This window comes from Oncorhynchus clarkii, chromosome 32 (assembly GCF_045791955.1).
Source record: "Oncorhynchus clarkii lewisi isolate Uvic-CL-2024 chromosome 32, UVic_Ocla_1.0, whole genome shotgun sequence".
NCBI lineage: Eukaryota > Metazoa > Chordata > Actinopteri > Salmoniformes > Salmonidae > Oncorhynchus > Oncorhynchus clarkii.
Window position 1 is genome coordinate 15,188,273 of NC_092178.1, and position 26,620 is coordinate 15,214,892.

Below are 26,620 nucleotides of genomic sequence, written 5' to 3' on the forward strand. Positions count from 1 at the left end.
AATAGTGACACGAGGAATAAATACATGATGAATAACAATGAGTAAAAATACCATGGCTATATACAGGGAGTACCAGTACAGAGTCAAAAGCACAGTATTTCTAGAGGGCATTATTTGTCACTATAAGTATATTGTGTTAATGTGTACCACATACACATTTTAAAACTACAAATAATAATCACCCCAAAAATAAATAATGCTGGATTGATGCAGACAAAATAACCATACATCTTGATAAATTCTCCTATGTTTGGCTGTTTATTGGGTTCTGAGAACAACACATTACAACAATTTGTGTTTCAATGAAGACTTACAAATCATTGACATAAGTTATACGGAGTAGTTTAGCAAAGTGTTCCCCTTCAAGTTCTTCAAAGAGCATAGCTGTCACAGGCGGCTGAAGAACCTTCAGTAGAGGTTATAACCAGGGGGCAGTAGGGAATACGGTAAAAGAGCATACAACACTGATGTCTCCACTTGCTTGTTCCAATATGGGAAAGGCTTCAACTATTACGGAGACATCTAACTTCTATAGAGATGCATCTGCAATGAGACCCAGGCATTTTTTTTTGGAATGACTACCATGCACTCTTAGAAAAAAAGGTTCTGGATAGAACCGAAAAGGGTTCTATTTCTTGCTTCATACTGTATATGGCACCCCATATATATGGGGTTCTTCACTGAACCAAAATGGGTTCCATATAGGGAACCAATTTCAGTTCTATATAGAACATTAAGGGGTGCCATATTGGAAGCAAGCATAGTACCCTTTTTGGTTGTATCCAGAACCATTTTTTTAAAGAGTGTGTCTTGGCCAGTCCATAATGACGATACAAGACTGACAGATAAAAAACAATTAGTTCCTAGGATTTACATGCAACTTTGTCTATGTGCTAAAACAAAGAAAGAAATTCGTTACTGCTTTAAGAACAATGTTTACAATGAACGTTTTTGTTTCCCTAAGAGCTTTCTCAAAAAAAGTCAAACATATTCAAACATGTTACTTTTACATTTTCCAACTTGTCCATTTCCTTTTCAACCTGATTTCACAATTAAATCTGGACAAAATAACTTTTCTGAACAGGCTTAATTATTTTAAGGCCATTTATATAGAACTTGAATAGTAACAGTCCCTGCTATTAGTGAAGCCCCCGAGAACAAGATCTAAAACCTAATGAGCTGTGTCCACATAATGGGAATCGACTTAGAGCAGTTATAAAAGAACGCATAAAGATGATAATTGTTCGTTATCAAAATACTGCAGCTGATTATAATGATACCAAACTGAGGGGATGTATGCATTGGGACTACTGCAATATACAATTTCCGGTGCTATCTAAATTCACTATAAATACAAAAATAATATCACAACAATATCTTTCCGGCCATTTTGAGGAGTTTGGGGTTAGGCGGATAGGGGAAACAGAAGAGGAATATCATGGGAACAGAGGAGGCTGGTGGGAAGAGCTATAGGAGGATGGGCTCATTTTAATGGCTGGAATGGAATAAATGGAACAGCATCAAACATATGAAAACCACGTTTGACTCCGTTCCAATTATTCCATTCCAGCCATTACAACGAGCCTGTCTTCCTATAGCTCCTCCCACCACCATCCTCTGCATGGGAACACTGTCAGTGAAAGCCAAGGGGGATCACCAAATCAGTATATGTATTCAGAGGAAGAGCAGGTGGGAAGAAAGAGAGTGCATTAGGTATGGAAAACATTGGCCATACCCTTCATTTAATAGCATTAGATGTGGACGCAAATGATACAGTGCATTCGGAAAGTATTCAGGCCCATTGATTTTTTCCCACATTTTGTTACGTTACAGCCTTATTTTAAAATGGATTAAATAATTTTTTCCCTCAGCAATCTACACATAAAACCCCACAATGACAAAGCGAAAACAGGTTTTTCTACATTTTTGCAAATGTATCTATATATAAATATATATAAAACGTATTTACATAAGTAATCAGACCCTTTGCTATGAGACTCCAAATTGAGCTCAGGTGCATCCTGTTTCCATTGATCATCCTTGAGATGATTCTACAACTTGGAGTCCACCTGTGGTAAATTCAATTGATTGGACATGATTTGGAAAGGCACACAACTGTCTATATAAGGTCCCACAGTGCATGTCAGAGCAAAAACCAAGCCATGAGATCGAAGGAATTGTCCATAGAGCTCCGAGACATGATTGTGTCGAGGCACAGATCTGGGGAAGGGAACCAAATATTTATGAAGCATTCAAGGTTCCCAAGAACACAGTGGCCTCCATCATTCTTGAATAGGAGTTTGGAACCACCAAGACTCTTCATAGAGCTGGCCACCCGGCCAAACTGAGCAATCGGGGGAGAAGGGCCTTGGTCAGGGAGGTGACCATGAATCCTATGGTCACTCTGACAGAGCTGCAAAGTTCCTCTGTGGAAATGGGAGAACCTTCCAGAAGGACAACCATCTTTGCAGCGCTCCACCAATCAGGCCTTTATGGAGAGTGGCCAGATGGAAGCCACCCCTCAGTAAAAGGCACGTTACAGCCCTCTTGGAGTTTGTCAAAAGGCACCTAAAGGACTCTCAGACCATGAGAAACCAGATTCTCTGGTCTGATGAAAGCAAGATTGAACTCTTTGGCCTGAATGCCAACCGTCACGTCTGGAGGAAACCTGGCGCCATCCCAATGGTGAAGCATGGTGGTGGCAGCATCATGCTGTGGGGATGTCAGGATCAAGGGAAAGATGAACGAGAGAGATCCTTGATGAAAACTTGCTCCAGTGTACTCAGGACTTCAGACTGGGGGCGAAGGTTCACCTTCCAACAGAACAATGACCCTAAGCTTTGGGACAAGTCTCTGAATGTCCTTGAGTGGCCCAGCCAGAGCCCGGACCTGAACCCGATGTAAAATCTCTGGAGAGACCTGAAAATAGCTGTGCAGCAATGCTCCCCATCCAACCTGACAGAGCTTGAGAGGATCTGCAGAGAATGGGAGAAACTCCCCAAATACAGGTGTGCCAAGCTCGTAGCATCATACCAAAAAGTCTCAAGGCTGTAATCGCCAAAGGTTCTTCAACAAAGTACTGAGTAAAGGGTCTGAATACTTATGTAAATGTCATATTTCAATTTATTTGTCAATTTATTTATTTCTAATACATTTGCAAATATTTCTAAAAACCTGTTTTTGCTTTGGCATTATGGGCTATTGTGTGTAGCTTGATGAGGGTCAAAAACAATTTTATCAATTTTAGAATGTCAAGTGGTCTGAATACTTTCCGAATACTGTACCAATAAGAGTGATCTATTGTGAAGAGAATACGAGGGATCCTTGGCGAAAAGGAGGGAGATATACTGTTACAAAGGGAGGGTTACATGATGATGGGTAAGAGAGAAATTTGATAAATAGGACTACATGTGGAAAGATTGGATGAGAGAGCAGTCAAACAGTAGCACAATGGCAAGATGCATATGGCCAATGATAGGTTGGGAGATACGTCAGTCAAAGGTTACTAAGTGACTCTGATGTCCACGAAGTGAAGTGATGTCCACAAGTTAAATGATAGGGCGAGAGATGTGTCAATCAGAGGGTGGATGGTCGGTCAGAGATGGGAAACACAGGTGAGCTGTCAGGCTGTGGGGTCATAAAGCTCGACGCCAGACGAGGGCAGGTGCAAATGTCCACCGGTCACACTGGGGAGCACAGAGAGGTCTGGTAGGTTGCTGAGATGAGAACGCAGATCCTTCCGTACCTGGGTCACCCGCGCCAGCTTGCGCTTGTACTCCTGAAACAACAAGAATAGGTGTGAGGAATAATGTGAAATTTTTTTGTACAACATTAGAATTGGAGTTGGATATGCTGTTCAATTGTTAGACATCATTTTGGAGTTCACTGTAAACCTTGTAGCTCATTGTGAACCTTGTAGCACAATGGTTAGGTAAGGGAGGATTTACAGAGGAACTTGGACACATCAGAGTTAACTCATTTCTGGTTTCATTGTGAACCCCTATTTACTTTTATAAGTGGCTAAAATATAACATTTTGAATGAAAAAGTGAGTTGTAGGTGGTCTTATATTATTAGTGTGTGTTAGTATTTTGTTTATTTTTTACTAAAAATCATCATCATCCTACATCAACCTCTCACATCAGGATCACAGAGGGATGACAAGGTAAATATTTACTAGACCTTTACTATAACCATTCCGTCTTTAAAGTTGTGAGCTATGAAATCCTTTCATTACATTTCAAGTCACAGAAATAGTAGTGTTCGATCCATTCATTTATTTACTACAGAGAAAAACAGAGGCGTTTCCTTATCTATTTTTAGGGCAGTGTGACTAATCTAAATATTCAAATAAGCATTAAAGCCAAATCAATAGTACAGTATGGGAGAAATTCAACCTTATAGGCACGTCAAGGATATGCTAAGGCCTGTAACCAAGACCCAGTTTGACAAACAACCCCTTAGCAATTGAAGTGTCAGACTCCCCTTCGCTAGCATTGACCCCGTCATGTCGTTAACCCATAGCCTCAATGTGGGGGAGTAAAGCCACCCTGAACCCAGAGTACAAGGTGAGCCAGAAAATAGTCAAAGCCAAAAGAGCCATCACTAGAAGGCATGTGTTTAGAACTGGTGGTGGACAAATCTAGTCCTGGGGAGCTGCAGAGTTCCGCTTTTTATTCCAGCCAGGCTAACACACCTGATTTAAACTCATTGTGGTCCAAATTCATATGGATGACTTTTATTATTACAAGGGATGATTTGGTGTGTTAGTGCTGAGCGGGATCAAAATACTTCCCATACTGCAGCCCTCCAGGACCAGAGTTGCCCACCCCTGGTTCAGGGGCTTGACAATTCAAATTGAGAAGAAACCAAAATCATATTTGCAGACCAGTAAAAAAAAAAAGATCAAACTATGAATATAATTTACACTTTCTGAAAATACCTTCAATGGCATTTTAAGTACCCCAGTATGAGTAAGAATATTATTTTGAACTTTAGATTCAGTTCATAACACTCTAGCCATCTGTGAATGCACTTCATTTCAAATAAATGGACAAATGTCACATGGGCCTGTCTGTGTGCGTTGTGTGCGCTGAGTTTCCAAATGTTTAAGAGGCATAAGACATTTGACTCATATTGTACATTTTAGGCTACTGTTAAGAGTACACATTTTAATAGCATTCAAGTACATTTTTCTTCATGACCTCACTGACTATTTGCAATGTAAAGTATCTGTTCTTGAATGACTACCAAAGCTGGGTTTTAAAAATGTGTTTTAGTTATGGAAAAAAAACGTATGTCTTATGTAATAACATAGCAGGTGAAGTTTGATTGTTTTTATGCTGAATATGTATTTAATATAATGACACTCAAAAGTAAAGTCAATCAAATTGGACTGGAGTAATGCAATGCAACCCCCACCAGTACAAACACAAGTAGCATCAAATAACAGCACTCACAGATTCAGTTTTAATTTCTCATTTATTTTTCTTTATTACAAGAGAGATTTGTTGAATTGCAGATACACTGCAGATACAGAGACCAGGAGACGTGATCTTGCTCAGTTCCTGTGGGTAAAGGCTGGACAGTTAAGCATTCAGCAATTACAAAACAGTAAATTGTTCTCCACAGTGTATTAGAAACCAATGGAAATAGTGTGTTGTCGTTTTGCAAGCAATTGGGTGAGATGTCATCTTTGCTAAAGCCTTCAGGGCCTGAAGTAACCATGGGGGAGGAAGACACCACTGATAAGTGGAGAGAGGCATAATGACTTGAATCCTATCTTGAGGTAAACATGTAACTCAAACCATGGTGCAAATCTCCCATTGACAATGTGGGATTTGCATGAAAGGTCCAGTTAAGCATGTCTATGTCAAGTTTAGGAAAGACCAAATTAGTTTAAACTGAACAACTATTTTGCCCCATGGATGTTTTCTTTGGCAGGGCACAGAATATTAATATTCTTCAGAAGAGTTGCTTTTTGCCAAGCACTATTTTGAGCATTCTTTGTTCAATTCCATTGGTGAGATGCAAAACATACCATTTGAAAGGGTGAAATGATACAGGGCTACAAGAGGAAAATACATGCTACAAAAACAGAAACACACAAAGAGTGAATGAAACAACATGCGAGACAGACAGACACAATGAAGATGGAGAATGATAGAAAAGGGTGTGTAGTGAAAAAAGAAAGGTGATTATTTACTTCTAGTTTCTGCTCGTTCTGCGCCAGGCCGTCCCTCTGGCTGTGTAGAAACAGGGTGAGCGTCCGCGTAAGCTGCCGCCGGTCGTCGATCTCCGCCGCCAAACGGCCGCTGAAGTCCGCCAGCAGCATGCACGCCTCCTCCACCAGCCTGGACAGGCGCTCACCCTGCTCTTTATCTGAAACACACAGAAGAGGGGGACAGAATGGTTGAATGGTTCATTGGGGCACATCTCATCCAACATTTGACTGTCTTCAATGATGACAAATGATATCAAGCACTGGTGTGTGTGTGTGTGTGTGTATACACACACACACGTTTTACTATACTTGTGAGTACCAAAAGTCCTCACAAAAATAGCAAACCAACTAAAATTCAGAAGTGGGCACATTTTGCCGGTCCTCACTTGTAAAAAGGCTATTTTAGCCTTAGGAGTTAGGGTTAGGGTTAGAATTAGGGTTATGGGTCCAATCAAGTATAGTAAGACATACTTGTGTGCATGTGTGGGTCCAATGAGCATTGTTGGGTAAATTACATCCCCAACCTAACAGCCCTTCATCAGTTGTGGTTGACTGAGGTGGGACTTATCATGTGATTGAGAGATTTGTTAATTGTGTGGCCAACTAATGTACAATGGGCTCTATTTTCGGCTGGCGTTAAGGTGGAGCTAGTGTTAAAACGCACGTTAGTTTGCAATTTCGTCATTTAAAAACTGCCGCACTGGCATTTTCCATCCCTAACGCCAGGTACGGCAATTTACCTGTCTTATATCAGCTTACTTAACGCTCAAATGGGAGGGGTGGAAATATTTGAGGTGTGTCCTTAAAAACATGATCCAAGTTTCTATTTTCAAGCAGTGCTGATAGGATACTTAAGATCAACCAAAAGCTGGTTTTAATGGTAACACAGTTGGTTATGATACAGCATATCCAGCTGTGACACACACTGCCCATTTGAACAAGAGTAGCCTAATGTGATTTTGGTGCCTTTATACTTTGTAATTAGAACCATAAAAAAGTCCCCCCCCATTTCATTAGCCACTTAGAACAATGTGGACTGCAAATGGCTTCATGTTAACTATTTAGCCAAGATTGGTCTACATGTTGTTATTTCGTTTCTGTAAGCCATTTAACAAACTATAAAACGGACTCTCCTCTCAATGAAGGCTTTTTTTTGTTATCCTGCCCAACTCAACCGTGAAGTAGACAAGACCGTTGATAAAGAGTTTGGCCCCTGAGACCCCTGGGAAATAAATCTTAATCACCAAAGCTTTATTCAAATATAATGTTTGAGAGGAGTAGAACAGTGATCTAACATTCCCTTTCTATATATGCATTGTAGGCAGGCCCACATTATTTTAGTCATGCAGGTCCCGTTTAGGAAGTGCCCCCCGCCCACCCTACGTGTCCATACCATCATGAAAAGAGAACCTTGGTGAATACTGGTGAACCTCGTATTAAGAAGTTATCTGTAACCTGCAACAATTGCTTGTTTTCTGTTTAATATGTTCAAAACCCAAGCCTGCCCATAGGCTTACTATAACTAAAGCTGGTTCAACAGTAATGCGTGTCTTTTTTATCATTAGAGTTTACATTCATTCATTGTTGTTGTAAAGAAAAAGAAAAAGATTGAACTTTTATTACAATCAAAAACAAAACAAGCAGTCTTATTACAATGATTCACCTGGTTTTATGGTAACCACGTCCGTGGTGCACATGCAACTTCTGGGGATGTGAAAATGTGATCTGATCTGTAAGATGTTTCCGATTATGTTCATAAAACATAGGCCTATTTGGGAGCAGTATAACGTGAGTGGACATCCTCCCTTTCTCTTTATAGTGGATCTTTGTCCAGCCACTGTGAAAAAGTTTGGATGTGTGTTAAACTCTCCATAGTCTGCGTTGTTTTAATATTATATACCCACGGGGAGAAATTATGGTGCCTGTTGTTTTGTTTAGAACTTGATTATAATTACTTGTTCTCTTTTTAGGCCTTATCAATAATGCATTTAATCTTGTTTTTTTACTATGTTTAGTATGTCCATGCTCAGCCATAACGCAATTTACAGTAGGCTTAGCCCCTATATCAGTGTCTCAGCTATTGTAGCCACTTAGAACAATGTGGACTGCGAATGGCTTCATGTTAACTATTTAGCCAAGATTGGTCTACATTTTGTTATTTAGTTTCTGTAAGCCATTTAACAAACTATAAAACGGACTAACATTGGAATTGGAGTTGATTCCAAGGAAATACATAAAAGACCATAAATACACAACTTGAAGCAAACCACATATTTCGCCATGGCGCACATTCTGATTGGCCAGTGAGGCCTCGACACACTCACACCGTGTTTATTCATCAAAACCCAGCCCTTTCACGCCAACGCCAATTGTACGTGAAAATAACATAAATATTTCTGACACAACCCTGAACATATAGCGCTACCGGCGGCACTTAGATTTACAATTGCGTTAGGTTTGTTAAAATAAAGCCCAGTATGTTTAACAACATATATTTAACCTTTATTTAACTAAACTGCCTGTTCAGGGGCAGAACGACAGATTTGTTCCTTGTCAGCTCGGGGGTTTGAACTTGCAACCTTCCAGTTACTAGTCCAACGCTCTAACCACTAGGCTACCCTGCCGCCCCGGCAAGTTGGTTAAGAATAAATTCTTATTTTACATTGACGGCCTACCCCGGCCAAACCATACCCTAACCCGGACGACGCTGGGCCAATTGTGCGCCGCACTATGGGACTCCCGATCACGGCCGTTTGTGATACAGCCCGGGATCAAACCAGGGTCTGTAGTGACACCTCTAGCACTGAGATGCAGTGCCTTAGACCGCTGTGCCACTCGGGAGCCTTACATGTAAAACAACACATTTCACTGCACCTATATGGTGTATGTGACAAAACATTTTGGGTTTGTTTAACTGACTGTAAGTAGTATTTATATGTAGCATGGTGTCTGTCTTTGTTTTTCCCCAGAGGACAGCACTAACACGGTCCATTCACTTCCAAAAACTAGGCTATACACACAGCTGGGTCAACTGCACCCTGTACGCCACCCCTTCCAACAACAGCATTCTCTGGAGCATGGCTGACTGTAGCGAATGGGAGTGTGGGATAGAGGTGTGTGCCAGGGCCTACCTGTGATCCTGTGCAGCAGTGACGTGTCCTGCACCTCAGCAGGCAAGGAGGAGATTCGCTGTCGCAGTGCTGAGTCCCCAGAGGCTGCATTCTCAAGCTCCTGCAGGGCCCGGATTAACTCTGCCGTCTGACGGGGAAGGGAGGGGCAGGTAGAGGAGAGGTAGAAAAAGAGAGAAGAAGGGGAGAGTGAGGAGAGAGAGGGAGCAAAGTGTGAAGGAATGGGAGGTCAGGAAAATGGAGAGGAAAGGAGAAGGAAGAAATGACAGCGAAGGCGGGATAAAGGAGAATAGTCCCACATTGCAGTTAGAAAGTAGGTCAAACATCTAAAACAAAGAACTAACAAGGCAACTTGTCTTAACAAAGCCATGTGACTACCAAAACTATTAAGTTACGTAGGATACTAAGAGGTAAATGCAATGAAAAATAACCTCTGTTTGGTTAAATTAATCTAGCCATTACACCCCCCTGTGAGGGGTTGGGTTGGCCTGTACCTGTGGGGGCTCCGCGGGGGAGCTTTGGGAGGCCAAGTCCTGGTCGTCCAGTTGAATCTCCTCATACGGCCTCTTCTTGGCCTTCTTCTCTCCCACTGTGGAACATGTATACAGGGTGAGAGATCATGGGAACAGAGAGAGATGGAAAGAAGATGGCATGATACTATTTCACATCCTTTATTGACGCTCACATATGTGAAGTAATGACTATGGAATGCCAATACCTCCTGTCAAGCATACTATGTTTTCAGATCAGAGTAGTCCATCTACTCTGATCTGAAAACATAGTATGCTTGACAGGAGGGCGGGACAGGGGAGAAAGCACCCCGTTTTCAGACGAGGAAGCCCCTGAGCGTGGTGAGACAAACCTGGAGGTGTCTTGGTTAGGAGGCTACTTACACAGGACGTGTGAGAGCTGGTCCAGCAGGTTGTTCTCATACACAGCCCTCTCCTGCCAGATGGACAGAACCCGGCCCAGCTGTTTCTTACAGGGGTCCTCTCCTTCCCTGCACGCACACATACACACGTCTAATTTCCATCAACAGGTTCATGCCCCAACTACTACTGTACGGAAAACAGTGGGAGACAGATTTAATTGTGCATCTCACCCCTCACCTGGACACATGTTTGAAGGCATCAACAATGACAGGAGCAAAGTCCTGGGTGAACTCAGGTCCTTTCTTCTTGCTGTTCTGGATGACGTCGTTGGCGAGGTAGAGGAAGGTGAGCTTCCTGGATACCTTGGCTGCAGACACAGATCAGTCAACTGTGGGAAACTGATTTAGAGCAGAGTTCAACTATACAAAGCCTAGCAACACAGGCAAGTGTCAACAAATGCATCTGCTAGGCTTCAACTCAGTATACCTTTCTTAACACTCAGGCATACTACACAACATTAACTTAGAGCCCACTTAGGCCTTAACACGTAAGCACAGGCTGACTATAAGAGCAGAAAAGTATGACGCTGCATAATATAGCCTAATTTACATAGCCCACACATAATGCAGATGACAAACAGGTGTTGTTATATAGCTCTATTGTATGAGTAAGATCTGTCTCTAGGCGGATAGGGGGTTTTCTTTTTCCAAGGCTAAGCAAAGAAACACATGCTTCTCCCTGGTTCATGTATTGAGAGAGCAAATCAACCCCAAGTGACATGACTCCCCCCTGTACACACACACACCATGGTGACAAGGAGCCCTTATGAAAAAGAGGACCTTTTAGGAACTGCACACCACTTCTAATTTAAATCCCAGCTCCATTAATGCGCAAGAGTCTATAAAGAGGGCCTAGATGTATCCTTCGCAATGGCTCACAGCTTTGATGTACCGACACTGAACTGTGAATTGGAGGTTTAGACAATCACTGACTGTACACAGCACAAAATCAGACTTCGTAGCTGTTCGTAAGGACTTGAAGCCAGAGATAGCCCTTTTTGTGATTTGTGGTTAGTGAGCATCAAACACCAAGCACAGCGATGACAACAGGAAATAAGAAACCTAGAAAATGTGACCACAACTATGTCCACGAGTCGGCTACAGAGAACCCTCCGAGGCAGAGAAATGAGATGACATCCGATGCTATTCCCAGTCCAGAGAAGAGTCAGCAGCTCCCAAAATACAGAGGGCCAACTGGGATATCATTAGGCCAAAGGAAAATATAATTTACCCAAAGGAAAACCGAGAGCATGCATCAAAATACCACTATCTACCAACTAGCTAGCACACAAGCTCAGATCTCATACATTTATATCTATGCAGTAGGCCAGATAAGATAGACAGGTAAGTTAATGTCATACACAACAGATGGGTTTTTTAAAGCTTTATTTGACCAGGTATATTGCTTTCACTAGGTAAGATATATGCCAATGCAGATTGTCCTATTCCCTGGTACATTTTATGCACATTCAACATCTGTGATCTGATAACCAATTTCACATGGCAAAACACTACAAATGACCTGAGCTCAATCAACAACAAAAACATGAAAGCCACCCTGCATCTTTCTACACGTCAATTTGGAAGATATAACAGTTTCCCAAAGGTATTCACACATTGAGACCTTGTGGCAGTGTAGTGTGAGAAATCCTTAGATACAAAGGTCATATATGTGTTTCTAGGTCTTCATTTTATTGTGAACTTTTATTGGCAAAGCAGGGAATGTAGGCCTAGATGAGTAAAATAGGTAGACTAATGTAACTGTCACCCTATTTCACAGATATAGCCCATGGCTCATGTGCAGTGATGCAGAGAAGTTCGTGGATCGGCACTTTATGAGCAGGTGCATGCAGCACACACAAGCATGTGTAAACAATGATGGGCTGCAATGCTGACCCTTGGTCACATGTGGATTAGCTACTTTACCCTGCTTTTAAATTGAACATACTAGGAAATGTCTGACAGTGAAGTAGGGTCCCAATGCGAAAGGCTCTTTAGCTGTAACAAGACTGCCTGGTTTTAGGACTCAAATTACTAACTAGTAGCTACTGCCTTCTCGTTCACTATCTGAGCAATCACTCCAATGACGTAACTTTGATATACAAATTAGCTAGGCAGTCCAACTAAATTTCAACTTTACAAAAGATTAGACTTGTGAGCTAACGTAGCTAGGTGGCAGCTGAGTGGCCTGAATGGGGCCTCGCATCAGTCTAGTTATCCATACAAGCAAAGACCTTGCTTAGCAGGGTGATCGTTAACCTCTACACTTGAATGTAGACATGCCTCCACCGTGTGACGACGTCTACCCCACCCTGGCACTGTAGGAGAGGAGCGAGCTAGCTAGCTAAACAACTAAAGTTAAGCTAACTAGCTAGTTAGTAAGCATTAATAACTACACTATTAGCAAAAAAAGTATCTAGCTACAGTAGCTAGACGTCATTTAAATGAGAGAAAAGTTAATGGCATATCGTTAGCTAACTAGTAGCTGACGTTAGTTGGGATGTGGTGTGAAAGAGCTGGCTAGCTACACTACAGTAACCTTTGCAAGTAAACAAACATAAAATGTTATCTAACGTTAGCTACACTTAATAGACGGTTTACGTTAATTCCTAGCTAACTGAACAAAACTTGGAGATAAATGTTATTATTGATTAATATAGTTTAGCTAGCTAACATTACCTTTTTTCAATTCGTTGAACCAAACGTTGACGATGGTCTTCGAGTGTTTTCTATGATGGATAAGCCACAGTGACAGAGTCTGGACACTTTGTTGGGAATTGCTAAGCTCCGATAGTTTCTTTTCCAAAGCTGCCTCTGAAAAGGCCGACATGTCAACGATAATGTCAAATAATGAGAAAATAGTTTTCTACCAGATGTTGGATGCTAGCTAGGTCATACAGCTAAGGTTAGCAATCTACCTAGCTAGCTAGCTAGCACTCAATGTGTTGTGCAAAAGCTACCGCCCTGTGACTACCGACGGACGCAGGGTAATTTGTGTCTGATTAGAGTAAAATGTATCTAAAGTATACACCACGGTTGCCAGGTCTAGCTAAAACGTATATATACTAATGACCTCTGAATACCCTCCCACAAAATGGTTATTTCGCAGCAAGAGAGGAGTTGCCACATTTATCCAATTAACCATTTTTCTATAAGCAAATTAAAAAGGAATATCGAAGTAATTTTTATCAACCTAGACTAAGAAGCAAACTTCGGTTTACCATCAAAATAATAATTATTGCAAGTTTAAGAATATGTCGCAAGAGAAAATATAAATCACACTTACTAAACTCTCCAGATCATTTTCCATCAATGGATGTTGATTTCATTTGTTTTGACTGTTATGATTAAGCAATAAGGCCCGAGGAGGTGTGGTATATGGCCAATATACCACAGCAAAGGGTTGTTCTTAAGACATAGCCCTTAGCTGTGGTATATTGGCCATATACAGTGCATTCGGAAAGTATTCAGACCCCTTGACTTTTTCCACATTTTGTTAAGTTACAGCCTTATTAAAAAATGTATGAAATAGTTTTTTCCTTCATCAATTAAAAAAAACACACCCCATAATGACAAAGAAAAAACAGGTTTTTAGACATTTTATAAAATTAAAAAACTGAAATATCACATATACATAACAATTCAGACCCTTTACTCAGCACTTTGTTGAAGCACCTTTGATTACAGCCTCAAGTCTTCTTGGGTATGAAGCTAAAAGCTTGGCACACCTGTATTTGGGGAGTTTCTCCCATTCTTCTCTGCAGGTCCTCTCAAGTTCTGTCAAGTTGGATGGAGAGCCTCTCTCCACAGCTATTTTCAGGTCTCTCCAGGAATTTTCGATCAGGTTCAAGTCCAGGCTCTGGCTGAGCCACTCAAGGACATTCAGAGATTTGTCCCGAAGTCACTCTTGCGTTGTCTTTGCTGGGCCCCTGAGTGGCGCAGAAGTCTAAGGCACTGCACCTCAGTGCAAGAGGTGGCACTGGTTCGAATCCAGGCTTAATCACATCCGGCCATGATTGGGAGTCTTTTTATTTCAATGGGCATAGGCTATTGACTAATATCTGAGTTTATAATTGCAATTCAACTTTGCAATGGTTTGCTGAGCTAGATGCAGGTAGCCTATAGCCCCTGTCAGGCAGACATCTAATTTCAGGGAAAAGCCCACAATGAAACGGGCATTAAATGTGGAGATTGATACATTTGCGATAGAGCTGTGACCATGATCACAATTGATGACTTCCAATTTAATTAACCAAATATGGCCATTAACAATGGCATAATAACACAAGGCTACAACAATAAATGAGTTATAGGCTATTTATTAAAACCGTTTACCAGCTCCAGGTGGGCTGCACAAGTGGCACAAATTGATTTGCAATGATTCCATTGATATCGTAAATTCAACATATTTATTGTAGCAAATGGTAGGCTATACAATGCATATCAATTAATAGCCTACTTGATGGCCAACAAATGCAAATGTCCCCTATCATTCTCCACATTTAATGTCATTTTCATTGTGGACTTTTTCCCCATAACAGAAGCACGCGAGGGAGTTCCATAACTTCAATTTTAAACCCTAGAACTGAGCACGAGTAAAACCCTTAGCTTGACACGGTTATCCGTGAGAAAAGTTGGCATTAGAATGCAATTTAGAATGTATCTCAATCAATCAAATGTATTTATAAAGCCCTTTTTTACATCAGCAGATGTCACAAAGTGCTATACAGGAACCCAGCCTAAAACCCCAAACAATGCAGATGAAGTCGTTTTCCAATGCTTTGTTGCTGTTATGTAAGTTCTAAAGCGTTAATATGTTTTATGGAAAAATAATGTCTCCATAATGACATATCTAAATAGCCTACCTACAACTGGTAAAAAGTTGTCATGACGTGTTGCTCTGTCGCGGTGACTCAGCTGCCTCTGCAGCAGCACTATCTCAACCAGTGCTCTCAACGCACACACACACCCCTCTGGCCCTCCCCCTCCCCTCCACTGTAACAGCCTAGTCACTGCCTGATAGTCAGCAGCAGCAGGTCACAATGAAATATACTGTATTCATATTTTTTAAGATAAATGCCATGGCAGCCGCAGTGCAATTTAGAATTATTCCAAAAACCCGCCCCCTACGATCAATAGATTTTCACCAGCGACATCGTTTTCAAAGTAGCCCAATTGGCTAGAATATCACAAACATGGCAACCCTGAATTTTTTTAATACATTTTTTATTTAACCTTCATTTAACTAGGCAAGTCAGTTTAAAAACAAATTTGTATTTACAATGATGGCCTACCCCGGCCAAAGCTGTGCCAATTGTGCGCCGCTGGGACTCCAATCACAGCCAGATGTGATACAGCCTGGATTCGAACCAGGGTGTCTGTAGTGATGCCCCAAGCACTGCCTTAGACCACTGCGCTGCGATAAACACACTGGCCCTGTTAATTTATGTGAATGTCTGTTTCTGTATTTTCATTGGGTCATTCTAGAAGGAAGGCGGGATCTGGCTAGTAAAACATTGTTAGTGTTTCATTCTTACATTCTCAAGAACTGTGTTGGTGTTACAGGATGAAGACCAAATCAATGATTTCAAGAGATATTTCAGAAAACTATCATGAAAAAGACACAGAGACATTTGATTACAGTTAGAAACACAATATTTAAATTTGGTCTGTTTATGGAATAAGGATAGGGTAAAGGCTACATGGCAGGGACACTGACAGCACCACGTGATTGATCACAGAGGAACTTCCTCATCCTCAGACAGGTGGATTGTTGCGATCATTGTTAGCAGACAGGATGATTTTGGGCCTGTGGATGACAAGGTGGCGTTTAGAAGTGTCCTGGTAGTCAAAGTAATTGAGGTTGAGTTTTGTCGCTATCCTCCTGCCCTGGCACTCCAACAGCTGTGAAATAAATATACACATATTCTGTAATATAAGTGGATGAGCAAGGGAAGGAATGGGCAGTGATATAGACAACATACTACATTATGGTCAGATGTTTACTAAAATATATGATTGGTTGATGAGAAGTAGGCCAGGGCCCATATCTAGGATCAGTTTTTTATTCTAGATCATAATGAATAGGATTATATGGACAGATCCTAGATCAGCAATCCTATTCTGAGATGTTTCGTCACATAGTGGCAATAGTAATTCTACTCAGCAATGATACCTCATATTTCTCTGAGAAGCCACTGAGTTCCCTCTCTTCAATCTTGTATCCATTCAGCATCAGCTTGTACATCAGCAGTACCTGTCCTGAAATTATGTCATGAACATTTGCCTGCAATGCCTTGAAACTTAAATCAGTCCTTTTACTTGACATCCATTCAAACTATCTCTTCCCTTTTGTTTTGATTATCTGAGCACCAATAGCCCATGACTGATATGAATGATCACAATTCCCCACTGACAGAAAAGGAGTAACAGTACTAGGACCTTACCACTCTTCTGCGCTATCATGCGTATGTAGATCTGGTGCAAGGGGCCCCTGTGGCGTAGGTGTGTGTGGATGTAGTAGCGGTACTCCTTCTTCTTGTGATCGATCACCAGGCGCCGGCGGAAGGCCCCGGAACAGACCAGCCACAGAGAGAGACACATGCTGAACACCAGGAACCCAGTATACTTGTGATGGTCCTGATCCAGGAAGAGGTAATATTAAAGGTTATGGTAAAGGTCAGTCGAAGGGAGAACGACTGAAGAAAGGACTAGGACAACAGTTAATGGTATGAGATTTATAACTGCTCACAAAAGGAAAACTAAACATGTGAGATGTGTTTACAATTCTCCCTTTTCAACCCATATTAAAAAAAGAGAAATAGCATGTTAGGCAATTTCAGGTTGTGTGCCTATTCTTCATGGGAGCACTCACACACCCCAAACTCCATGTTCATGTAACAGGCAGTTCCAATGGTGGAAGCGATCAGTAGCAGTGAACCTTTCCAGATGTTTTCATGCAGGTATTCAAGAACAAACACTGCAACAAATCATATCACCATCAACCAGAAAACCAACCAAAGGACCATTTGAAAACAAATCAACTGAAACAAAATCATTTGAGATAGCAATAAAAGAACAGTTAAATAGAAATGAGAGACGTCAACGATAGATCTCTTACCGTCCTTCACTATAGTGAATGGATAGCAAGGGTTGTTCTTGATCTTATCTGTGAGTGCTTGCTCAGTGGCATTGAACTGATGGTCCCACGTGCCAAAAATCCCGATAGTCATGGTGCTAACAGGCTAATTGGAGAGGGTTACATGAGAGAAAACACAATGTCAATAATTGAAAGTTGCACTACAGTGTCATTTTAGTGTAAAGAGTGTATCATGCAAAATACTCACACTCGTTGTTATGCATGTTTTAGTCAAAAATACATGATGTTCTGTAACCAAATCCCTAAACCTTCTGCCTCCTACAGTGGAAGATGGAAGACAGTAAATTGACAACAATAGGTTGTCATGGTAACTAAGTAATTATTGTTGTCTGATAACATTCTAGAGCCCTATGATTTCTATTCTACTGAGCTCCCCTAAAACAGAAAGTGTTCATAGCCCAGAGCTGTGAGCTGAAATGTCTTACAGCGTTCACAATGATTCTCTGGGGTTGCAGTTTTGCTAAATCTGTCCTCAGGGAGTTAAATGTGGTGTGATCACCAATTTTAGCATCACGTGAATGTGCTTAATAGCAAGGTCCATATCGCATGCACAATCGATTTTGTATTTTCACTCGTTCAATTTGCAAAGAAAGGAATCTATTAAAATCTCACAATAAACGTTGTTTCAACGAGTCAAATGACGTTTGTATGTATTCCTCAGAGATCCTAGAAGGTAACAAGACTTCACTATATCATTAAGGGTGTAGTATATCCTATAGGACACCATATTTGGTCAAAGAGAAATGCTTCATGGCACGGCGATGACGCGGGCGGTCAACACTTGAATGACTGTATCTTTGTTAAAACAGCACTGTCACGACTTCTGCCAAAGTCGGTCCCGCTCCTTGTTCGGGCGGCGTTCGGCGGTCGACGTCACCGGTCTTCTAGCCATCGCCGATCCACCTTTCATTTTCCATTTGTTTTGTCTTCCCACACACCTGGTTTCAAATCCATCATTACATGTTGTGTATTTAACCCTCTGTTCCCCCCATGTCCTTGTCCGGAATTGTTTATTGTAGTGCTTGTGCACGTTATGCTGGTGTGTAACGGGTTTTGTTTACCCATTTATTTATTGTTCTGTTTATTAAACTGCGCCGTTGTAAATCAGTTTTTGCTCTCCTGCGCCTGACCTCTTTGCCGCCAGTACGCACCCCCTACAAGCACCAATTGGGGTAAAACAGAGCTAGCTATATAGCCAATGAGCTGGGCTTTACGGGAGTATCCGGAAACCATGTATATGTCGTAAAATGTAGCTACTAACCTTGTACAATAGCATGCCTTTTCATTTTGGACAAAAATTATAATTATACTCAGTTATAAAGTTCTGAAAACTGGTTGTTTTGCAAATGTTGAACTTCTAATATGGCTACTAATACTTGGAAAGCTAAATCAAAGTCCAAGTATACAGATTTGACGATATTCTTGCAGAAATTTTTTATATGAATGCGAATGTCTCCATCATGATTTGCCCATCTTGTGGACACTATTGGAATTACAACCAGAGTGATGGCAAGAACTGTGACCTTTCTCTTGCATTTCAAAGATGGTGAGAGAAAACGACTGGTTGTTTTTTTCTTTGTATTTTATTCCATTGTTTTATATTCTCCTACATTTAATTCACATTTACACAAACTTCAAAGTGTTTCCTTTGAAATGGTACCAAGAATATTAATATCCTTGCTTCAGGGCCTGAGCTACAGGCAGTAAGATGTCATTTAGGCGAAAATTGAAAAAAAGGGGGCTATCCCTAAGAAGATTTATTAAATGGACACAACATTGGCATTGAGGAATACAACACATCAGTCATTGGCTTCATCAATAAGTGTATCGATGACGTCGTCCCCACAGTGACTGTACGTACATATCCCAACCAGAAGCCATGGATTACAGGCAACACCCGTATTGAGCTAAAGGCTAGAGCTGCCACTTTCAAGGAGCGGGAGACTAATCTGGACGCTTATAAGAAATCCCGCTATGCCCTCAGATAAACCATCAAACACCGGCTGGTTTACACCGGCTACACTGGCTCTCTGCTACACCGGCTCTGACGCTCATCAGATGTGACAGGGCTTGAAAACTATTATGGACTCCAAAAGGAAACCCAGACGCAAGCTGCCCAGTGATGCGAGCCTAACAGACGAGCTAAATGCCTTTTATGCTCGCTTCGAGGCAAGCAACACTTGGATTTGATTTGACAACAGACCAAAACCTGAAGGGAGATAACAATGTATGCATGCTGCATCATTAGCCATAAAACATAAATCTGGACAACAGATAACTGAGGATGACTCCATTTGACCTCCTTAGAGAACAACATTTTACCTTGTTCAAATGTGGCAAGCAGTGACTCAGCAACATCCAATGGCTCATTTAGCATTTCATGTAAATTATCCAAAACAAGGAGCGGTTTCCATTAGATAGCACAGCCACAAAGTAAAAATTGCTATATTGAAAAAATTAACATACACCAAAATGTGCTTTTTGGTTTTAATTTAAGGTTAGGCAGTGTGGTTAAGTTTAAATTGTAGAAATAAGTGGGGTTAATGACTTTGGGGCTGTGGTAACTAGTGTCATGACATTGGCCTGTGGGTAAGGTTTATGACCCCCCATAAATACCTTTCTCCCTTCCCTCTCTCTTGACTCTACAAAGGGACTCTTGAATAGCCTTTGTTAAACAGAGAGTCTGGGAACATCAAACAAGTGGAGGGAAAGGAACCATATTTCGGTAATAGAACCAGTTGAAAATATGCGTTGGTACTTAATGAATATGATGTCAGTTCGGTTGTCATCTGAGACATTATGACTGATAACAGGACGACCTAAACTGTATCTGGGAAAGTCTACACATTATAGTTATCAGTTTCACATGGAATTGTTGTGCAATTCAAATGTTTAAATATAAAATTATTGGTGAAAAGATTCAATGTAATTTTAGCTTCCAAATGAGAGATTTGGGTTTTCATAAGGTTAGGGCTCTGCTCAATCAGTGGCCCGCCCCTGTGAAGAGACATGGGCTATAAACTATGAAACACACCCTTCTCCCTCCACTATATAAAAGCTCTTGACGAAAAGATAACCTCCTGTTCCGGGTACATTAGGATGACGGTCCGATGTCAGAAGGGTTCAGATAATAACTACAGAACAAAGCCAACCTCAGCGTGAGCTTTGGTTGCGAATGGTATGAACTTTGAACTCTTATTCACTACAGAAGTGATACCTCCTAGTCGTTGAGTTTGCAGTAGTCGTTGTAAATGTTGGCTAGGAGGGGACAGACAGAGCATCCCGTCCACCACAACGATGACACTAGAACATTTCCCGTTCACCACCAGAGACACTCTTCAAAGGACAAAGGACTCTGCTGGGCAACACGGCCTTCCATCTACCACCAACCTATTGAAGTGCAGCTCAGAGTAAATATTTATTGCATTTTCCTTTTCCACAACCGCAGACCACATGTAACCATGCAAGCTCAGGACCTCCACATCCGGCTTCTTCACCTGTCTGTGACCAGCCACCCGGACAGCTGATGAAACTGAGTATTTCTGTCTGTAATAAATCCTTTTTGTGGGGAAAAGCTCATTCTGATTGGCTGGGCCTGGCTCCCCTTCGTGTGGGCCTATACCTGCCCAGGCCCACCCATGCCTATATCCTACCAGGCCCACCCATGCCTGCGTCCCTGCCCAGTCACGTGAAATCCATAGATTAGGGCCTAATTTATTTATTTAAATTGACTGATTTACTTAGTTACAGTTCATATAAGTAAAATCTTTGAAATTATTGCATGTTGCATATATATTTTTGGTCACTGTATATACAGTACCAGTCAAAAGTTTGGACACCTACTCATTCAAGGGTTTTTCTTTATTTGTACTATTTTCTACATTAGTAGAATAATAGTGAAGACATCAAAACTATTAACACATATTGAATCATGTAGTAACCAAAAAAGTGTTAAACAAATCCAAATATGTTTTAGATTCTTCAAAGTAGCCACCCTTTGCCTTGATGACAGCTTTGCACACTCTTGGCATTCTCTCAACCAGCTTCACCTGGAATGCTTTTCCAACAGTCTTGAAGGAGTTTCCACATATGCTGAGCACTTGTTGGCTGCTTTTCTTCCACTCTGCGGTCCAACTCATCCCAAACCATCTCAAAGGGGTTGAAGTCGGGTGATTGTGGAGGCCAGGTCATCTGATGCAGCACTCCATCACTCTGCTTATTGGTCAAATATCCCTTACACGGGCCTCCCGGGTGGCGCAGTGGTTAAGGGGGCTGTACTGCACCGCCAGCTGTGCCACCAGAGACTCTGGGTTCGCACCCAGGCTCTGCCGGGACCGGGAGGTCCGTGGGGCGACGCACAATTGGCCTAGCGTTGTCCGGGTTAGGGATGGTTTGGCCGGTAGGGATATCCTTGTCTCATCACGCACCAGCGACTCCTGTGGCTGGCCGGGTTGCAAGGTGCACTATGTTTCCACGACCCATTGGTGCGGCTGGCTTCTGGGTTGGATGCGCGCTGTGTTAAGAAGCAGTGCGGCTTGGTTGGGTTGTGTATCGGAGGACGCATGACTTTCAACCTTCGTCTCTCCCGAGCCCGTACGGGAGTTGTAGCGATGAGACAAGATAGTAGCTTCTAACAATTGGATACCACGAAATTGGGGAGAAAAAAGGGGGTAAAAAAATGTATAATAATAAATATCCCTTACACAGCCTGGAGGTGTGTTGGGTCATTGTCCTGTTGAAAAACAAATTATAGTCCCACTAAGCGCAAACCAGATGGGATGGCATATCGCTGAAAAATGCTGTGGTAGCCATGCTGTTTAAGTGTGCCTTGACTTCTAAATAATCACAGACCGTGTCACCAGCAAAGCACCCCCACATCATCACACCTCCGCCTCCATGCTTCATGGTTGGCACCACACATGCAGAGATCATCCGTTCACCTACTCTGCGTCTCACAAAGACACAACGGTTGGACCCAAAAATCTCAAATTTGGACTCATCAGACCAAAGGAAATATTTCCACCGGTCTAATGTCCATTGCTTGTGTTTGTTGGCCCAAGCAAGTCTCTTTTTATTATTGGTGTCTTTTAGTAGTGGTTTCTTTGCAGCAATTCGACCATGAAGGCCTGATTCACGCAGTCTCCTCTGAACAGTTGATGTTGAGATGGGTCTTTTACTTGCACTCTGTGAAGCATTTATTTGGGCTGCAATCTGAGGTGCAGTAAATCCTCAAAATGTCAAGAACTTTGACATTTTCTTCCAGTGCAGTCGCAAAAACCATCAAGCGCTATGATGAAACTGGCTCTCTCTAACTTATCCTCTGCAGGAGAGGTAACTCTGGGTCTTCCTTTCCTCATGAGAGCCAGTTTCATCATAGCGCTTGATAGATTTTGCGACTGCACTGGAAGAAAATGTAAAAGTTCTTGACATTTTGAGGATTTACTGACCTTCATGTCTTAAAGTAATGATGGACTGTTGTTTCTCTTTTCTTATTTGAGCTGTTCTTGACATAATATGTACTTTTACCAAATAGGGCTATTTTCTGTATACCACACCTACCTTGTCACAACACAGCTGATTGGCTCAAACGCATTGAGGAAATAATTTCCACAAATGAACTTTTAACAAGGTGGCACAACTGTTAATTGAAATGCATTCCAGGTGACTACCTCATGAAGCTGGTTGGGAGAATGCCAAGTGTTCAAAGCTGTCAAGGCAAAGAGTGGCTACTTTAATATTAATATTTCAATCAATCAGCTTATTATCCAAATGTCTATCAATCAGCTTAACACATCCTATCCACACTCACACAACTTTAACATCCACTTAGTACTATTCCCTAACACATGGTAATCTCCCGTATGACCTAATTTGCATTTTCAACGATTCTCTTATTGTTACTTGCTATGCACCATATGTATCACCATATATTCTCTTGCCGCTACTTCCTATACATATATAACACCACATGCTTTTAGTAATGGCTGCAGACCACGTAGACACTGCTCTTATAAATGCCAACAGACAGCTGCCATATTGTTTTTTTTATAACAAAATATTTTTAATACAAATTAATTTAAATTGACTTACTGAAATTCATTAGACATGTCCCTCAGAGGTTTGGGGATCATGTATTTTCCCCAGGGCAGCTCTCAATAAAAGTCTGGGCGGGTCCACATCCTCTTTGGTCAGAAGGGAAATCCCTTACGCTTTCCCACTAGGGAATGCGGCACCGATACCCCCCCTCACAGACCTTCACTGGGATGCTACACAAATGGAATTACTGATCCTGTTCGTTGACGCCAAATTGTTGTTGAAAGCCTATCTTTACCAAGCACAGGCAGGAACCAATGATTGTTTATGACACCAAAAGGCAAGACGACCATTTGAAGGCTGTCTCTTCACAAAGTAATATTTCCTCCACATGCCCCTTCCACACTAAACAGCTTTTAATACAAGAAGTGCTTTATGGCTTTAGCATCAATCAGAGTGGTTCAAACCACACACACGACAGAAAAAAAGTGTATAGCTCTTTTAATGAAAAACAAAGAGTAGTGTAAAGGAATCCAATTCCAGTTCATTTTAATGCAAATTTACAGTGCAAACATAACTACAAAGCTCCAATTTACTCGATACACATCAAACCACTAAGGAGTTGTATTATACAGTGTACAAAACATTAGGAACACCTGCTCTTTTCATGAGCGAGTGCCCAGATGAAAGCTATGATCCCTTATTGAGGTCACTGGTTAAATCCACTTCAATCAGCGTAGATAAAGGGGAGGAGACAGGTTTAAGAATTATTTTTAAACCTTGAGACAATTGAGACATGGCTTGTTTGTGTGTGCCATTCAGAGGGTGTATGGGCAAGACAAACAATTTCAGCTTTTGAACGGGTTATGGTAGTAGCTGCCAGGCACACCGGTTTGAGTGTGTCGAGAACTACAACGCTGCTGGGTTTTTCACTCTCAACAGTTTCCCATGTGATTCAAGAATGGTCCACCACCCAGTGCACATCCAGCCAACTTGACAACGGTGGGAAACATTGGAGAGAACATGGGCCAGCATCCCTGTGGAACACTTTCGATACCTTGTAGAATTGAGGCTGTTCTGAGGGCAAAAGGTGGGGTGGTGCAACTCAATATTAGGAAGGTGTTCCTAATGTTTTGTACACTCTGTGTATATACACATTTACTTAGATAAACAGAAACATTCAATCAAAACAGAGCCGTAGGTAGCACAACAATAACACTTCTATTGTTATGATTATTCTTCGTTCAACATGACTCAAATAAACAGCTAGTGCCTGCCCAGTGTGAAATCACAGCACATGCAACAATAGGGAAGGATCGTGCAACAGGAGTCAAATTATAACTCAATCTGAGATATTGAAGACTTTGATGTGGTTTTCAAAAAAATGGTATTCATTTTAGTGGATGTAACTTAGTGTATAGATTCAATGGAGAACATATCAACAGATTGGTCAGCATTGGCAGTAGTGGAGTGTTAAAACTAAGAAGGTGTTCTCTAGTGACTAGTAGTCAAAGTGATTCTGTGTTTCCAGACTCTCCTTATTCTACCTTCAAGTCTTCCAGTGTATACACAAATCTATGTTCAAGCAGGAAACCTCACAGAATATATGCCCCTCTGCGTCCCATGCATCATTCAGAACAACAGAAAAGTGTGGTGTCCTGCTCATTTACTTTCAACTTCACAGCAGCCCTGCCTTCTATAGCAACTTCAATAAATATATCATTAATAACTTATCCTTCAATCTCCATGTCAGTAAAAAAAAGTGAATTTTTCTAACAGCGCTGTATAAAAGTGTTCCGAAATTCCAATACCTAAACATTTCACATTAGTAAGAATGGAGAGAAGGGGGAAAAAAACAATACTATTTACTATACATGAAGACAGAGACAAATGAGGAATTAGTAAGGACAAGCGAAAAGTAAGAGGGAAAACATTTATCCAAAAGGAAGCCAATGGGACATTTAGCTTATACAAAAGCATCTCAATTACCAACCAATTACCAACTCAATTACCAACCAATTACCAACCTTCAGAACATAAGGGGGGGAAAAAACATTATCATTCCATTAATAATATTTTCACATACAGTACCAGTCAAAAGTTTGGACGCGCCTACTCATTCGAGGATTTCTATTTATTTATACTATTTTCTACATTGTAAAATAATAGTGAAGACATGAAATAACACATAGGGAATCATGTAGTAACCAAAACAAGTGTTAAACATATCAAAATATATTTTATATTTGAGATTCTTCAAAGTACCCACCCTTTACCTTGACGACAGCTTTGCACACTCTTGGTATTCTCTCAACCAGCTTCATGGAGGTAGTCACCTGGAATGCATTTCAATTAACAGGTGTGACTTGTTAAAAGTGCATTTGTGGATTTTCTTTCCTTCTTAATGCATTTGAGCCAATCAGTTGTGTTGTGACAGAGTAGGGGTGGCATACAGAAGAAAGCCCTATTTGGTAAAAGACCAAGTCCATATTATGGCAAGAACAGCAGCTCAAATAAGCAAAGAGAAACAACAGACCATCTTTAATACATGAAGGTCAGTCAATGTGGAAAATTCCAAGAACTTTGAACGCTTCTTCAAGTGCAGTCGCAAAAACCATCAAGTGCTATGATGAAACTGGCTCTCATGAGGACCGACACAGGAAAGGAAGACCCAGAGTTACCTCTGCTGCAGAGTATATGTTCATTAGAGTTACCAGCCTCAGAAATTACAGCCTAAATAATTGCTTCACAGAGTTCATGTAACAGACACATTTCAACATCAACTGTTCAAAGGAGACTGCGTGAATCAGGCCTTCATGGTAAAATTGCTGCAAAGAAACCACTACTAAAGGACACCAATAAGAAGAAGAGACTTGGTTGGGCCAAGAAACACAAGCAACGGACATTAGACAGGGGAAATCAGTTCTTTGGTCTGATGAGTCCAAATGTGAGATTTTTGGTTCCAACTGTGTCTTTGTAAGACGCAGAGTAGGTGAACGGATGATCTCTGCATGTGTGGTTCTCACCATAAAGCATGGAGGTGGTGGTGTGATGGTGCTTTGCTGGTGACACCGTCTGTGATTTATTTAGAATTGAAGGCACACTTAACTAGCATGGCTAGCACAGCATTCTGCAGTGATACGCCAT

The 26,620-nt window shown here is 41.3% G+C and overlaps 2 protein-coding genes across 3 annotated transcripts; both read right to left on the reverse strand.

Annotated features, from left to right (window-relative positions):
* Positions 1-237: 237 nt before the first annotated feature.
* Positions 238-13,270, reverse strand: LOC139392230 (regulation of nuclear pre-mRNA domain-containing protein 1A-like). Of its 2 annotated transcripts, none has more exons than XM_071140066.1 (7): positions 12,961-13,270; positions 10,460-10,589; positions 10,244-10,350; positions 9,845-9,939; positions 9,354-9,480; positions 6,205-6,380; positions 238-3,778 (listed from the first exon to the last, which is right to left on the reverse strand). In XM_071140066.1, exons 1-7 carry the CDS (start codon positions 13,109-13,111, stop codon positions 3,623-3,625), a joined length of 942 nt encoding a protein of 313 aa, XP_070996167.1. In that variant the 5' UTR covers positions 13,112-13,270; the 3' UTR covers positions 238-3,622. The 2 variants fall into 2 exon arrangements, with proteins under 2 accessions (XP_070996167.1, XP_070996169.1); XM_071140068.1 differs by lacking the exon at positions 238-3,778 and adding an exon at positions 5,462-5,566.
* Positions 13,271-16,038: 2,768 nt separating this feature from the next.
* Positions 16,039-17,513, reverse strand: LOC139391904 (cation channel sperm-associated auxiliary subunit TMEM249-like). Its single transcript, XM_071139519.1, has 5 exons — positions 17,402-17,513; positions 17,160-17,260; positions 16,728-16,920; positions 16,457-16,542; positions 16,039-16,185 (listed from the first exon to the last, which is right to left on the reverse strand). The coding sequence occupies exons 1-5, from the start codon at positions 17,511-17,513 to the stop codon at positions 16,039-16,041; spliced, it is 639 nt and encodes a 212-aa protein (XP_070995620.1).
* Positions 17,514-26,620: the final 9,107 nt, after the last annotated feature.